The 18,073-nt window shown below is 38.3% G+C and overlaps 1 protein-coding gene across 1 annotated transcript in view; it reads right to left on the reverse strand.

Moving 5' to 3' along the window:
* The window catches only part of LOC129745593 (protein CBFA2T2), a 175,226-nt gene that overhangs the window by 27,736 nt on the left and 129,417 nt on the right, over window positions 1-18,073 (reverse strand). The window contains exon 3 of the mRNA XM_055738755.1: window positions 8,342-8,820. Coding sequence (XP_055594730.1) covers window positions 8,342-8,820 — 479 coding nt within the window. The remainder of the gene's footprint in view (window positions 1-8,341; window positions 8,821-18,073) is intronic.

Below are 18,073 nucleotides of genomic sequence, written 5' to 3' on the forward strand. Positions count from 1 at the left end.
CAAATATCTCGAAAACGCGTGGATATTTTTGAGTGTTGTATTTACAAAAAATATTCAAGAGATTGAAAGAAATTAGCTTGTGGTATTCTTATCACGATTTTTCAATGCATGTGTGAGATATCCAACAATGTATGCAAAAAAATGTGAAAATCAAACTTATCTATTTTTTCGAAAAAAGTTGTTTTTGGAAAATGGCTGTTATTTCTTCAGATTTGCAAATTCTTAATTTTTTTTTTAATTTCAATCAATCACAAACACCTTCCTGTACCAAATTTATAAGTTTTTGAAGAAATTAGCAAAACCGTAATGTAAAGAACTAAGAATTTCAAAAATATTTTTTCATCTTTGATGGACCATAACTTTTATAATAATTTTACGCCCTGGAGCGCTAGCCTCGTTCGAATTAACAAGTGATTCTGTTGGCAACATTTTAAAAAAACAATTCCGATCGTCCGCATTATACGCCATCTGAGCAGCAGCTCTCGATGAAATATTTCCTCTTGAAAGTTCTCCAAAAAACCCTCAACACTTCCTATATCGCTCGACAACGCTTCGCCACATATCTTAAGCTTGCGGATACCATAGCGCTTTTTGAAGATATGTATCCAGTGCAGTGAAAATTTAAATGAATCTGGGATGTTGCAACTTTCAGCAAATGTTTGAGCTTTGACTATGAGCATGGTCGAAGAAACTGTTTTGTTCAGGCGTTAAGAAACCAAAGAAACAAAACATCGTCCAAATTTTTATACGCACCTGTGGAAACGTATTTGAAAGTCTTACCAAGACGACACGAGGTGTTGGATGCCGCACAAAGTATGGAGTCAGCATTCTTTTGAATTATTCTGACGGTTGTTGGATGGATGTTGTACTTCTTCGCGATGTCTGCTTTCTTCGCAGTCTTGTCCTCAAGATTCCGAAGGATTTTGACTTTTTCCTTAAGGCTGAGCGAGTTTCGTTTTTTTTTCTCAATAGCCACTATTTTTGGAGACATCTGTAAATTGTTGAAAAAAAGCCACCTGTTTTGAAAACCGTACAATTTGAAGCACTTAGGATAGTACAAACCTTGCTCTGCACAGTGCTTAGCTATTAATGGTGACTCTTTTTAAAGTAAGTTATAACGAAGGTTCTTGATGGTGTTTCCGATATTATTGCGGAAAAATAGGTAAACGTATGTATTAGGAAATAGTATTTCCAGATTTTATTTGGAGTTTAGAACTTACCTCACCTTACCTCGGCGGTTGGAAGCAGAAAGAGGTTGTTGAATATTGACACCTAATCATGAAGCATTTCTGTAATGTTAGCAGCAGTGAGCTGTCAACACGTGATGATAGGTTCAAGATGTATTAAGTTTAAAGTGATCTAACTTATGTGATCAACAAATTCAGCTGTTGTGCAATTGCATATCAATCCTGCAGCTACGCACCAACGGGTTTTCAAATGGCATGTACACAATCCATTGTATGAAGGGTGTTTGTAAACAATCACTTAGGGTTGAGTTTTTGAACAGGTCCTCCATTTTGCTATTTGCAAGACCTTTCATTTGACGCCTCAAGAACTCAAATCGGTCAAGCGGTCATCGAGAACGTGTGTGACATTATTTTGTAACATACACACACACATACACATATACATACACACACACATACAGACATGTTCCGATCTCGACGAAATGAGTCGAATGGTATATGACACTTGGCCCTCCGGGCCTCGGATCGAAAGTTAGTTTTTCAAGCGACATTTATACCCTTCTTTGTAAGAAGGGTAAAAAATAAAGAAAAGGGGTCAATGTCACCCCTTATCACGGTATTGACATAAAATATCGAAATAATAAGTAAACGGACATTTATCAAATCAAAATTGAAATTATTTTCAAGAAATTTTTTTGTTCCGATTTTGTCAGGTACCCTGTTTTGTCAGCCCTAAATTCAAGATGGGGCTGACAAAATCGGAACAATACTGTATATGGCTTCCAAAATGATACGTATATACTGGTTTTGCTACATTATATATGATATGTTTACAGGTATACTTGCATGTATATTTGCGTTGCAAATTCGAAATACCCACCAAATGGTTGTCTGGGTGATTTTCGATTCGAATCATCATTAGAAAATAGAATTAAAAAGCTGTTTTGAAAACATTCAAATTTTGTTTTGCTTTTTATTTAAAATTTAAATAAAGCACAACCACCGCCTAAATGTTTCTCAATATTTTGACGTATAAATCTTTAAAATATAGAGAAAAAAATAAGGCGGTACCTCCTACCGAACTGGTTCTGCTTGAAGGTTCAGATAGGCTCAAAACGAACACTTGCGTTGAAATGATCCACAACGCATCCGCAATACGAGTCGCCCCCAGAAAATTCAAGCATTAGTTCTATCAGATAAATCGTATTGAAATTCGGGAACAGATATGAAATTCATATACGGAGTACAGGTGCAAAATTTAGATTAAGAATTAATATTCAAAATTACGATTCAGATCAAGCTCGTTAATGACCTTCACAGTCCAGATAAAACTATCGTCATGACTATTTCGTTGGGGAATTCAATTTGCAAGAGATCGTATACTTAGTATTTTTATTGTAAGCTCATTTTGAATTCATAAATCAGCCGAGAATTGCAAATTTTATGTAGAATTTAAAATGATTCTGCCATCTTTCAAATGAAAAAAACCTGGGTTTTGTTAGTTTAAAATAATTCATAGAGTTTTAATCGCGGAATTGATTTTCAAAGAAAAAAACTCCTGTTATCTTCCTGAAAAACCAATTGCAGGGAATACCATATTTTTAATGATATTTTTTAATACTGTAGTTTTTTCAAAAGCCAAATTTAAAACAAAAATCTAAAATATTAACACGTTTGCAGGAATCAGGAAGATTTCAAGTTTCCTGTTTTGTTACTGAAGGAATCGACATATTAATTAAGCGTACCATTTCAAAGATGTAAGGATGTCTATATGTATTTTCAAAAGTTTCTTTTCAATGTGAATAGCTGTTTATGTACAAGAACTTAAAAATGAATAATGAAATATGTAGCATAAAAGAAATACCATTAAAACTCATTTTTATATCGCATGAAAATGATTCAGTTGATGCAATACTTTATATAAGTTTCATGTAGGAGTATTCCTATAGGAAAATGAAACAAAATCACATTGTATAAAAAACAATATTAAATAAATACACTATCCAACCCTTTTGGAAAGTGATAGAAGCCTCTCTATGCAGTTAATCTGCCATTAAATCAAATCTATACGGTGAAACACATGTTATGAAAAAAAATTAAAAATAGATCTTGATGATTAAATGTTATATTTATGATCCATGAAAAATCGTTTAAAAAAAATGGATTTTCAATAAAATAAACTATTTTATATCATCAAATCTTATTTGCAATTTCTATAAATCGCTTATCATTTAAAAACATTTATGTGCATAAATTTCCAATGAAATGTCTTAAAAACTATTCGAATTATGTCATTTTTTCGAATATTTTGTGTGGGGCAAACCCAAGGTGGATACATACATACATACATTTTTCGAATATTTTGTATGGGAGCTCCCTTAACAAAAACGGAATCGCCTTTCAATGTTTGTAGTTATGTATGTAGGTAATCCTCCATCAAACATAAAATCGCATTAAAAATGATTGCTCAAATCGTTAACAAAGTTAATGCGAATCTCAATTCCTACGAAATAAGTAAACGATCGTAAAAATGGTTACTTATAGTCGGTTTAAATCGGAGACGATAAAAAGTCCACCATGATTGCAAATTTGTTCTTTCGCGCGGAACACAAGTGAGAAAACAACCGTGTTGTTCTCTCTGCGATTAGAAATGCAACCAGATTACTAAAAATCATCAGATGGTTCATCTGAACAATTTGTCCAATGAAAAAAGCAGCAAATATAATAGCTGTAAAAATATGTATATTGCCTTTACTTTGGTAAGTGAATTCTGTTTTTTCAAGTTTTATGCGATGATTCTATAATGTATATGAAACGTATTACAAAATTTGTTGAAAAATATACCTACGAAAATGTTTACTGGGCTACCATGGGTGCATGGATTCACCGCAATTGGATCGAAGGTGATCAGGTTTAAGTATATTAACACATTGCGGACCAAAAACAAGAATTCTCGTTTTTACGCTTGCCACGAATTTGCGACTTTCAGAAGCATAACTCATTTGTTATGAAATTAATAATGGATCATTCTTCTACAAAATTGAACCTAATATTTTCGGTAAATCAAAGATATCAAATGTTTGAAATTTGGTCAAACGAGTTTTGAGATATAAAATGCCGAATTTCAGAGTTTCTTTTCTTAGATTTCTTCGCGGTCCTTAATGTGTTAACAAGATTACCATATCGGCGTATTTACGAAGCAAAACATTTCATACCCAGCATTTGGTTATTTTGAAAATTCCTATTCATTTATTTCTTACCTGGTCACCACGACTCTTCTAAACTTAGCTTATATTTTTTCAAAAAGATATTTTTCGAGCTTCTTTTTATGTGTGCAAGTAAGTAACTTCGCTATCAATAAGCCAGCATACATTTCCCTCTTTTCACGATAAAGGGTTGCTCTGCGACGTAGTTCCACCTCCTCGTGGTGCAGAGTGGAAACGTGTCTGCAAGTCCGGCGTATTGCAGATGTACGGCCAAGAGAACTACACCAAACCCACTAGAGGCTGTCGACGGGTCTGCCAAACCCGCGCGGAAGAAGTGGTGCACCCGGGTATTTAGGTACCAGTACTTGGGTGTGTGCGTGGAGGTCCAACACGCTTTCGGGGGGTCATGGCCCTGATATGCGGACGTGACCGGAGGGAGAGCGATCGCCAACTCGTTTTGCGCTTCGGTGGGTATAGACCCGACCCGCAAAACGAGTAGATGCGCAAAGTGGTGGCCAATGGTGGGCCGATCACTTGGGACGTGTTATCACGTCAGTGTCTGAGAGGCACATTTTGCCAGAGGTGTCAGGGTTCGACACGCGTTTCGGGAATTGATGCGCCTGAACCGCGAGTGTGACCTGATGAGGGCGTTCTATAGCTCGAACTGCGCTTCGGGTGGTCAAGCGCCCGACTTGAAGATCGGGTAGTTGCGCTGAGTGGTGACTTAAGTCAACACCATTTGTGAGTTCGGAGGAGTCTGAGTCCTACATGTGGCTTAGGGGGCTTACCCCTCCTACCCGCGTGTTTTAACAGAGAAAGTGTCGTCGACAACTCGCTTTGTGTTTCTGGATCTTGGACTGGATTCACAAAGTTAGTAGTTGCGCTGTGTGGGGACCTCATTCACACGATGAGATGTCGGGTCCTAACTCGTCAGAGGAGGGATTGCGCATCGAGTTTTGTTAGAATGAGGTATGCTGATCGAGGATTCGGAAACGAGTATTGCCTTGGAGCGCACTAGCGCGAATTGACCTCCCACTATTGAAGCAAAGTGTGTCAAACAGTTCGAGGTGGGAACAAACGTCAGTGGCCCCAGGTGGACTTTATGACGTAGGGGGTACAGTGTTCCTTAGCATTGTATCATGAGTCGTCCAATTGCACCCATGGACCCAGAGTAGCAAACTGGGGGGACGCGGTGGCTCGCCGTGCCTTGGAATGCAATCCGTAAATTGGATTTACCACCTGGGTTAACAACTAATAAAAAAAAAAAAAAACGATAAAGGGTGATTTGCCATTCGTTGCACAACTAAGTACATACTGTAGTTATTATGCAGCTTTTTAGGCATTTCAATTGATTTCGTTTGACTTTGGTGTCGATTGTACTCATACCGGCTTGGTCAATAAGATCTTAAAGTTCAAGAGTTCGAAAAAAGTGACATCAAAATTCAAAAAAAAAAACGTTAAAAACAGGTTGTCTGTGTCCAATGTTCATGGAGGTGGGGCTCCCATACAAAATTTGTAGTTTTTCGAAACAAATTAAAGTCATGACATCCATTTTCTCGAGATTTTTTTTCCTTTGGGCGGTTTGTTTTTCGTCTCCATGGTCGAGGCGTCGCGAGCCAACGTCGCGAGAGGATAGTAACCATGGCGTAGCATACTGATCAGTGAGAATATTTAGGTGCGTATTTCTCAACCAAGCATATTTTCAATGCACGTGGTGGCGATATGAAGCCTTGATGTAATTTTTTCTCTACTTGATTCTTAGCTCATTTGTATATCACATGGTTATGAATGAACGCCTAGATGTGACTCAGATTGACATTTTGCCGATCGAATAAAACATATAAATTTTTTTGATAAAATCTGAAATTGAAAAGGCATGGCATTCATTTTTAGAGATTTTCTTTTCTTTGAGGGGTTCGTTTTTCGTCTCTATGGCCAAGCAAACGTCGTCGCAAGTGGGTAACCAAAACATACTGTTCATTGATCGCTCGAAAAATTTAACAATCAGGCGCCTGTTTCTCAACCAAGTAGGCCTATATTTCTTATGCACGTGAGGGCGCAACCTAGATGCAACCTAGATGTGTTTTTTCTTGCTTAATTGTACACAGCACGTGGAAATAAATGACGCCTAGATGTGACACGGATTGGTATTTTATCAATCGAATCAAAACCAATTGAAAGATTTTTGATAACAGAAATATGAATAAGATGTTTTCTACAGTGGTAGATCGGAAACATTTTGTTGAACATATAAAAATATACTTAACTGAAGTTTTATCAAGCGCCATTTAAATTTAAAGAAGATAAAAAAATCCGATCCAACATATAATCTGATCAAGAGTTTTTTCTTTAAACTAGATAAGATAGGACTGACGTGTGCATAAGTGAAAGGTATCAGTGAAATAAACTGATTTTTATTGACCAAAAGTGAGGGAATTCATTTTACAAAACAATTTCATTCAAGGAACACTAGAACATGTTCAAACGTTCAACTTTTCTCTGATACAAAAAAAAAGTTTTCTTCTAGAAATCGTTACTTTGGCCCAAATGCACAACTGAAACGCATTTAGAAATGAAAATAGGAGCTTTTTATTTTTTAAATAACTCTGAAAAAAACATCGTACATACTTTTTGCTTACAAACCAATTCAAGTACGTACTTGACATGAAAAGTGTTTTGTGTTACATGGCTGCATGAAAGAGACTTTTAATCTGCATCTTTTTTTTTTAAGGTGAGACTTTAGAACTGATATACAATTGGAAGCAAAATTTTTATGAGAAATTTTGAGTATACCCTTAAAGTGTTAAAAACAATATTTCCTCCTGTCAACTTACACGGTTGGGCAGGGGCAAACGTCGAACTTTTAAGAAATTCATCTTCAAAATGATTCAATATGTTGGAAAGACCAGAAGGGGTATTCCGAATATTAAAACTGAAGCGGATATTTAAAATTCTTAAATGTCATTGTAAATGAAGGTCATTTTCTTTGAACAGCATTGGTTAAAAGTGGAGTAACAAACATAAATTTATGCAGCAGTATATAAGGAATATACTCAAAAACTGTCCCGATTCACGGTATTGATCGATTTTCAAAATTCTATCTCCATAATGTACAATATGCAATAAATTCCGATATGCGAATCTTTTTCTTTCAATTAGAAATTTATGTAAACCCGAGCCGATTAAATCCGCCTACCTTCTTCAAGCAGTGGGGGACAAAATTGGAAAAGATGGGGGAGCACCCATGTAAGTTTAAGATAAAGAGTTTTTCAAAGTTTGTAACTGCCCACTTTGCGAAAAAGGTGGAAAATCCATAAATTTTGATATTATTTAAGTCATTTTGAAGCTCTACAACAGAGTACAAATTTCAGATCTTGAGAAACAAATATAGAGATCAAGTTTCAGTAAATAATTGCAACTCGGAACTCCAGCTGCAGCTCTCATTTCAAAGTTATTGGATCTGGACTATGATGAGGTCTGGATGCCTAGAAAAATCTATATTCGAAAAAAAAAAAAATTACAAATTATATTTATTTTCGGAAGGTGTGGCAATGCACACCGGATCAGCTAGTATTTAATAAAACATTGTTAAGGATATTATGAAAATTGCTTAGTTACTGTAACGGTTGTGCTATATTTTAAGTTAATTTTGTATGCCCCCCTCCCTTCTTCAAGTCGTAATGGGTTGAAAGTATTATAGTAACTCTCTTATACCCGATTTAACATTGATCGGTTAAGTAGGTTTCGAGTGTATAGGGAACAGAGAGACAGAAACCATTGTTTTTAAATAATAAGAGAAGAAATGTAATAAAATAAACACTGAATTCTTAAATTCAATTTTCCATTGTCATCAAATTAAACGCTTGTCAAAAAGCCTTACCTAAACTTCTAAGCAAAAAATGCACAAATACTCAACTCAAAGCTCATAGTGTCAAACATAATACTTACCGCCAAGGATAGCACCAGAGACCGCACTCGGTCCCCGATGTCAACGTTGGTGTCCTGTCCGAATTGTACCAGAGCCCCCAGGAAGCGCCGTATCTTCAACAGCTTGGCAGTGTCCTGCTGAGCCACGGCAGCGGCCACCGAAGCGGGTGTGATTGCCGGCGGGGGTGTTATCGAACCTACGCTACCTGCACCACCACCTCCCAGCCCACTTCCATTCAGGGTGGGTCGACCCGATCCCGGGGGCAGTGGAGAATCACTCGGCGGCGAGGAACTCCCGTTGCGACCGACGACAATCTGCGATGACTGTGACGAGGAAGAGGACGATGACGATGAACCGGTTCCACCGCCGCCACTGCCGGATCTGGCCGGAGGAGGTACCAGGGTGCTGTGATGGTGTGACACCTGAGGCGAAATCGGTGACCGTGGCGCCACCACTCGGGCGCCCTCTGGAGAATCTGGCGTTCGGCACTGTTCTTTACCTGCGGGTGGAGACAAACGAAAAAAAGAGAGAAAAGAAATAATGAGTTAATGCGAGTGACAAGTGACGGGCGTATTGTGTATCCTACATCGGTTGGGTTCGGAGTTTGTTTTCTACCGATCGGCGAACGATGGCAAGTCGGTCCTTTTAGTCGGTTGTTTTTCCGATAGCTTGCAGTCGTCGTCAGTTTCAACGATTGGAAAATCTGAGTGCGGCTGGCAATGATTGGTGAGGAACAAACGAAAATTAATTGAAACTTCATTCAAGGCTGATTGTGCATGACACGGTGAATGGGAACCGGAGTTGCACTCTTCTGGGAGCTTTTTTTTTATGATAAACTAATGGGAAAATATTAGAAATTTATGTAGACAGGGAAATTTTCAGAGTTCCGAAAGGACTCGGAAATTTGTATTAAATTTGGTTCCAATCATCGCTTTGAGACATTTTTATAGGATTTAAGAAGACGAACAGGTGTAAAGCCGAATGCCGAATATTATATTCTTCACCTTAACAGCCCTATACGAAAGTTAATCAAACGGCAGCTTAACACTGAACAGTGATTTAACTTTCTAAAACAGTAATTTTCAATTGATCTTTCAAATGCTGAAAAGCACCTGTTTTTCGTTTAACAATTATTTAATTAGGTTTTGTCTTGGTCTGACACATTCTTGCAGGTTCATGCGTGTTAATTCGCTCAAACTTCGTTGAAGTTATTTAAGGTGATAAATAAAAATTGTGCGATTAATGGTTGTTCTAAAAATAGTCAAAATAAGCTGTATGTAGCAAGCTCAATACTGAGCAAATAAGGTATAACAACAATCCACTGAGATGGCTCCGGTGAAATTCAGTGGCAGATTTCAGTTTCTGAGAAAATTTCACGTGTGATAAATGCTTTTTCAGTCTCTCAAACCGGTAGCTTCGTGTTTTTTTTTAGATTTAGAGTCCGAATTTTCGCATTGTGCATTTGCTGGTTTATATGGAAGACCCTTCTCAAAAGGGTCTCCAATTTGGATTGAATTTGAACTAAAAGGTCTCATAATAAGCTTCCGTAACAAATATTAGCCACTTTGACCACATGATGGCTGAGCCTTAAGAAGGGTTTTAAAATGTGCAATCATTGGAAAAAGTCGGACAACATTAGGCACGACATTAAATTTGCCTGTGCATCTATTGGGCACAGCCAAGCTGTTTAAAATGATTTTTTTTCGAACACTTGAACTTTTTGATCTTGTTGACAAATCATGTATAGTGCAATGGACAAAAAAATTGAGTGAATTCGGTTGGAATGACTTATATACGGCATAAAAACCAAAATTATGTGCATAGCTGAGCAACGATTGGCAAATCACCCTATGTACTTTGTTCATTTACTTTTCGATGTACTATTATTTTTCAATCATCTTCAGTTATTCATTTCTATTCTCCTAAGTGCCTGGTTTGGAATACAGAAAAACACTGATCTCAAACAGCTGTTGTCGGTATTTTGTTTTCGGTGATGGTTTTCCTGGTTTGCGCTAGTTTTTGTAGTAGCCCGTCGTATACACATGAAATATTCTCGGTGTCGCGCTGTAGGTTAATTGCCTGTTCTTGTCAACAAAAATCCCAAAGTAAAGCTTATTCAAAGCGGTACTAACATTAGTAGCTTGTATTAGCTTACTTTCGACACTAATTTTCATCACCTATATGTCAAATCCTTTTACCAGAGGGGTCGCTGTTGAAATCGGAGCTTTAATAAATTCTATCGGTACTAACAAACTTGTATTACTTATACTAAATAGCAATACTAAATAGCTTGTACTAGCGAGCTCACGACACTTATTTTCGTTACCTACAAGTCCAACCCTCTAACTAGATCGGTCGCAAGATGAAATCAGAGCAAATCTAATTCAAATAATACTAATACTAGAAGCTTGTACTAGCGAACTCGCAACACTAATTTCCGTCACCTACAAGTCAAACCGTTTCAACAGAGGGGTCGCAAACTAAAATCGAAGCTGAACTAATTTCTAGCGGTCCTAGTGCCGCTATTCATCATTTGTTTGCAATCATCTTTTGCATTAAAAGCGGTCGCGACAGTCAAATTATAACATTTCAAATTATGTTACCAAAAAGTAAATTGAAATTGTTGATTTTTCAAATTCCTATGAAATAAAGCTTAAATTGCAAAGACAAACGTATGTGTATGCAATAAATTTTTAAATTCTAAGTTAATCACTGAAATCAACACACGGCACAAAAAACTTGTGTATAATCAGCAGGTCCCGGCAACGATATACAATCCGTGTGGAGCACATCTCTCAGATTTAAGGTTTTTTCCTCAGATTTAAGTTTTTTTCTTCAGATTTGAGCTTTCATCTCCTATGGTCTCAAGGCAAAAAAGCTGAAATCTGAGGAAAAAAAGCTTAAAAACGAGATTCACCAACACTTAGTTAAAAGATATTGGTCACACGATACAGGACTTGTCTATGTATTGTGTGACCAACATCTATTTGAAAAGTGTTAGTGAATCTTGTCTGTGTTAGTGAATCTGAGGAAAAAAAACTTAAAATTTTTTCCTCAGATTTCAGCTTTTTATGCCTTGAGAGCATAGGAGATGAAAGCTCAAATCTGAAGAAAAAAGCTTAAATCTGAAGAAAAAAGCTTAAATCTGAGAGATGTGCTCCACACGGATTGTATATCGTTGCCGGGACCTGTGTGGAGCACATCTCCCAGATTTAAGTTTTTTTCCTCAGTTTTAAACATTTTTCTTCAGATTTAAGCTTTCTTCTTCTATGCTCTCAGTCCAAAAAAAATGCTTAAATCTGAGGAAAAAAAAATTATAAGCGAGATTCACTTACACTTTGAAAATAGATGTTGGTCACACGTTACAAAGACAAATCCTGTATCGTTGCAGGGATCTGATAGTTAGGTCCCGGCAATGATATACTATCAGATCTTTGCAATGATACAAGATAGTCTATATATCATGTGACCAACATCTATTTGCTAAGTGTTAGTAAATATCGCTTTTAAGCTTTTTTTTCTCAGATTTAAGACTTTTTTGCCTTGAGAGCATAAGAGATGAAAGCATAAGTCTGAGAAAAAAAAGCTTAAATCTGATAAAAAAAAGCTTAAATCTGGGAGATGTGCTCCACACGGATTCTATAGCATTCTCGATGCCAGGCAATTGTTTGACGTTTTGTAGTTAGGACAAATGTATGGCCGTTTTCAAAAGCTTCCTAACTAATCTAAACTTTTCTACGGAGGACATGGTGTCGTTAGTGTTTGCCAAATAACTCCCATTGCAGCCTTGTTGCAATTCATATTCAATGCAATCCCATTCCATGTATGCAAGCTTCGAGCATCGTGCTCTAGTACGATTTCCGTTGGGCGTTTCTTTCGCTTTCGAAGCTTTCGGATGAATCACAAGGCACTCACTCGAGGGTCGCGTTCACTGCGGCGATATACGCGACAACTTTGGAATTATTTTGCTGGGGATTCGAGTACCTCAGGTGACTCGACTATCGTCACCTCATGCGCGGCGCAGAATAAATCCGACTATGTTTGCTCTTAGATTGCTCCTCTGCGCAATGCGCAATAGAATTATTCCGATAAAAGAATTCTCTGCATCAGTAGATGTGAATGATTCTTAGTAAATATCTCGCTCTGGTTAGCAGTGCGACTTATTTCTCTCGGCACAGCTTGAGGAGCAGTGTATACTAAAATATCACTGGACAAGCAGCTCTTCAGAGAAAAGCCAACCATAATCCTACTAAAAGTAATAAGCCTTAAACATCACTCAAAAAAAAATATGGCAGTATAATAAAGTTCTCAACCCTTTGCTTTCACTTTATTTACTGGATTCCAAAAAAAAATTCGTGGCGAGTATTTTTTTAAATGAATTTTAAAAACATGCTTTTGGCATAATGCCGTGGTTTATCAAGTGAAAAGGATTTTTCAAAACAGCTTCGATAACCCTCAAAAACCCAAAGCCGAAAAAAAAATCTAGTATAATTATTAAAATTGGAATCAACGAAATTTTGGATGCATCAGCGCGAATTGGAATTGGAGGAAACATCCTACCTTGGATCGAGTCTTATTTGGTGAATAGACAACAGTACGTGTCTGTAAATTCTGCGTGCTCGGCACCCTTTGAAACGTCTTCCGGAGTGCCTCAAGGCAGTCACTTGGGACCTTTGCTTTTCATTCTTCTAATGAACAATTTGCCGGACTCCCTTTTGGATGCTTTCGTACTGGTTTACGCAGATGATGTGAAACTATTTTTGCCAGTAAATAGGATAGAAGATTGTAGAAAACTTCAGAACGATTTGAATGTGATCTCTGAGTTTATAATCAGAACCAAGCTAAAAGTAAACAATTCAAAATTCGCAGCAATATCTTTTATAAAAAGCAGTACACCAATCCAGTTTACGTATTTCCTAAGTGGTGAAAGTATTGCAAGAGTTACCTGTGTTAAGGATTGTAAGTATTAAACCAACCACTCCCACCGGCGTGTAAGAGATTCCCTTTCTAGGCCTCAGGGCGGCACGCTTACAATCAAAATCGCAGGGGGCTCCCAGTATGCACTCAGAAAAAACCCCAAAATTGCACTTCTCGACAAGAATGTTTTATTTACAATAGGCACTGCACAGATTGTTTAGAAAAAGGGCACGATACCTGGAGGGCCAAGCTCTTGTGGATGCTGCCACCTCCTAGGCGGTAAGGCTGACGTTTTAACGGACTCAGCTCCCGTGTTTGACGGTTGATGGCGGCACCTCCGATCACGCTTCGTGTTGGCAGAGGCCTTCAACTGGTTTATGGTCCACTATTCCGATTGATTCGTAGAGTTCTGGATGGACGATCGACCGAGGCCATTGATCGAGGGTTAACCGAAACTTGGTGGTGGTTATTCCCGTCGTAGTTGGAGGAAAAAGGTAATTCCAACCCCGGTCTTTTATCCCAAACAAAGGGGTCCTGTATTAAGGATATACTGGCATTAGCGCGCGTCCTTCTTGGCGAGAGCAAAATGGCGGATGAGCGGCGGTTGGCTTACCTGGTGTCTGGCTGTTATTTGCACTAACAAACTTTCTTCTGTGTACACTGCGGTGGTTTTTAGCAAAGTGAGCCAGCACCAGGAAGCCGCATTTGACCGGCCTTGAACCGCGAGTTTCGGTCGTTGCTCTCGCTTCGCGATCGCTCTTCGCTCGTCGTATCGTCGGGGCGTCGCTGCCGATCGTGTGAATACCCGGAAGCATCGACTATCCAAGTTGGCCCTCTGGTTGTGAGTTGATAAACCATTCTGGCTGCATGCTGTTGACGTTCGTTGCGCAGGCGTTCGTTGCTTCGAAGGCGGATTTTTGGGGAAAAACTTCACACACACTAGTCACTCACTGCGATATACTACTTTTTGAAAAAGCTACGTTAAACCGCGATCAATCTCTACCACCTCGATGGAAGTGTTATCTGACGCTTACAGGATTTAGGCATCAAATTGGACCATCGCAGGACGAATTACAGCCGCAACGAACCAGCTTCTCGTTTTATGAGAGAGGTGAATAATATTAACAGTGTAAGAGATCTCAATTTAAGCATCCCGACAATCAAGAAGCTCTATGTGCTAAATTTAAGAAATCAACTCTATGTTAGATAATTTTAAGTAGTTCGGATGACGGGCTCGGCCCATATATCCCTAATAAATAAATAGATTAAATAGATTGGACTTAAGAAAATATGATAAGCAAACCTTACGTACACCACCAAGAAAAACAAACAAGCATAATAAATTAAAGACATGAAAAGAAAACGATGGAAACAAAACTTAGCTCCCGATAGGAAAACGAACTTGGGGGCAGTCCCCAACCGAAAGAAAACGGGTTTCAGGATGGTGAGAAAAATACAAGACGCCTGGTTTTGGCCTGGTTTCTCTCATGTCCAGCTACAGGTGGTCGTCGTCTTCATTTGTTGTGCATTGTTGGAACAAACACTGGGCGTCCCCAGTGGTGATTTGTTTTTTTTTCGCCATTCCCACCGAATGTCTGGTCCAGCTAGACAGGGAAACAATTGTCAAGTGTAAACGTGGAAGTAAAACGGGGGGTATGAAAAAAGTTTGAAATTCATGCAGCAGTCATACCTGAAGAGAGTCGCGTTTTCTGCCGTGGGAAAAAAGGATTCGAAGCAGGGAAAAAACAAGTGAAAGAAAAGTTCTGGCTGCAGCATGTCTGCCACAGAAGAACAATCATGATTCCTTTTTTTCTTCTTCGGAGCAGCTCTTCCGGTTTTCTTTAGAAGAGGTTACCGGAAGTTTTTACCCCTGAGGAGGTTCTTTGGGGGTTTTCAAAACAATACGCCATCGCGGTGTGGAGCTTTTTGTGCACTTCGGAATAATTTTTCTGGCCGGAGTTTACCGCTAAATCATAACCGCACAACTTTTGCCGGGGTTTTGTTTTATTTTTGCCCTGTTTTGTCGCCGTAGATCACCTGCGGACAGCGTTTGGTTTTGATGTAAGGTAGCTCTACTAGCGGAAAGAAAGAGGTACTTCTGCCGCAGAATTGTTCTGTGCGATATTCGTTGTGATTAATGATCAACTTTGGAAATTGTTTTGGAAAATTACCGGTAGAGTTTTTAAGAAAATTCATGTCAAAGATGAGAATCGAATATTTCTATGAATGAAGAATTCTCTTTCAAATGGTTGTTTGAAAAATAAAAAAGTAAATCTTACAAAAGATAAAAAATAAATACCACCGGAATAAATGTAACTTAAAATCAAAAGCACAAAAAAGCACAATTTAAAAAAAATGTGGATAATAATTTCTATGTTACCAGTCAGTGATATTATCCTTTACAAAAGGAAAAAAATACATCAGACCGTTGTTAATGGAATCTATGCTCCGAGGAGCTAATTTTCTGCAGCAACAATTATCTATACAATTTCATTCAAATGGGTGGCAGTTTGGAAATTATTTCCAATTTATTCTGGTACGAATAGCTTCCTCCACCCTTGATTGCATCTATTCGAATTAAATATACAGTTTTCAGAATGCTACATGAAACCCAAATTCATATATTCGATGATATAACAGGGAAAAAAGAATCGAATTGTTGAATCTCCGGATCAGGATTGCCACCAAATGTTGTGGGGTATTCTGGGGTCCAATACAACAGATGAAAAAACAATCATTTACCATAGGTATTTCATTTAAAAAAAAAATGACCACAATGACATTAATTTTTACAATCAATCTTTAACATTTTATCATTCGTTAAAAAAAAAAATCATTTCATCTTTCTGTGACCTTTAAACTTTAAATTAAATACTTTCAATCCCAAATACCCTGCTGAGGATGTGTTTCTAATTTTTTCGCCCATCTTCCACAAGAAGCAAAGCATAAAAACTAATAATATGCTTCAGTGATTATCATATGGCGAAAGTTTGCCTCCCTTTTTTCAATCCGGATACTTTCCAAATGGGGCACTTATTTATACAATTTTTGGGGGTATGATTTCTCGGGATATGTACAAACGATTGCTGCTTGGAAGCATCTGGTGGTCACTAAACGACCAACAGTCGAGCTGCCATACAGATTTAGTTTGGGTAAACTGCACAACAATTCAGAGCTTTTTATGAGATGTCGTCTGGTTTTGAAGGGTTTTTGCCTGTTAGAATAACTGTGTTTGAACGATTTACTACCATTATCAGCTTTTAGAAAATGTCGTTGAACAAAGTCAGAATTTTACTGAATCAAAGCAATCGAAAGATTCTCTTCTCACGGTTAAGGGTGATACGGTCAAAATTTGGTCAAGGGAAAACGCGTGTAAATCGGTGAAATCGTTTATTTAAAAAATCAAATTAAATTTCTTTTTCAAGTTTAATTAGTATAAAATTCAGGAAAAAGATTCAGTTAAGCTTCCGCTTTTCCAAATCCGAATTGCCAGGCCTTACGCTTAACCCGTGCCATCAGATTTTGTACAGGCACCTTGTCCACCTTCTTCGCCGCAGAAAGCCAGTTTGCCTTGAACTGCTGCTCGTCCTTAGCAGTTTTTTTTTGTCTTCTTTAGGTTCCGCTTGACAATTGCCCAGTATTTTTCAATTGGGCGGAGCTCTTACGTGTTGGGAGGGTTCTTGTCCTTGGGAATCACCTGCACGTTGTTGGCGGCGTACCACTCCATGGCCTTTTTACCGTAATAGCAAGATGCCAAATCCGGCCAAAACAGTACGGAACAATCGTGATTCTTCAGGAAAGGCAGCAGACGTTTATTCAAACACTCTTTCACGTAAATTTCTTGGTTGACAGCAGTGGTCGGAAAATCGCTCAAGAAAAGCAATCAGGAATGGTTTCTAGCTAGAATGATGCTACCTCCGAGTGCTGTGATACGCACGTTGGGTACTTTTACCATTGAATATATGTCGAAAATCAACACTAACTTGATACAAGAAGATATACCATGCCCCACCGGAGGCTACCGTTGCTATTCGTCACGTGGCTAATCGACGGTGATCGACATACTTGGTGATACATTTTGAACGTCGCTCCCTCAATCATTCCCGAACGACTATCCTCGCATCATTGTTGATAATGCTCGTTATTGATAGACGATCATTAATGTTTCAAAAGGAAAAATCTGAATAAATACCAGGACCACATGTTCAAAACAGCTGTAGCACATGCTGGACAGTTCATTGCGGTTACCTAGTCATGATTTTGTCCTTCTAGGCAAAACGAAAAATAAAAAATCATCTGATAGCCTACATAGATCGCTCAGAACTGATACATATCAGTTATGATCCTAAAGGTTGAAAGTCGTTAGGGGAAGGAAATCAGCATCGAGACGTTCGTTGCTGATAGTCTGCGTCCTTTTTTACCTCATCATGTATCGCAAAAGTGTTTCAAATACAGAAGCGTCGTTGTCATGCATGATTGTTTGTATGATTTGGTTGAAGAAGGAAAATTTGACTGCTTTGATTTTTTGGTTCTGAATGTAGTCAAGCATGGCTCAGTGAAAATGATTGATTTTCGGAAGCATGGTTGATAGTCCCGGAAGCTATGAAAATGCTGCTTTTCAAGCCACAGGTACAGATGGCTTGCCAAACCTGCTACCTTTCCCCTTCCTTTTGCCGTATAAAACTTCTGTCCTGGAAGCTGCTTGTAGTCGGCTTTGACGTAGGTTTCGTCGTCCATTACCACGCAGTCAAACTTCGTCAGCATCGTCGTGTACAGCCTCCGGGATCGCGGTTTGGCCGTGGTATTTTGTTTATCATCGCGATTTGGAGTCACTA

Source organism: Uranotaenia lowii, chromosome 2 (assembly GCF_029784155.1).
Source record: "Uranotaenia lowii strain MFRU-FL chromosome 2, ASM2978415v1, whole genome shotgun sequence".
Classification (NCBI taxonomy): Eukaryota; Metazoa; Arthropoda; class Insecta; order Diptera; family Culicidae; genus Uranotaenia; species Uranotaenia lowii.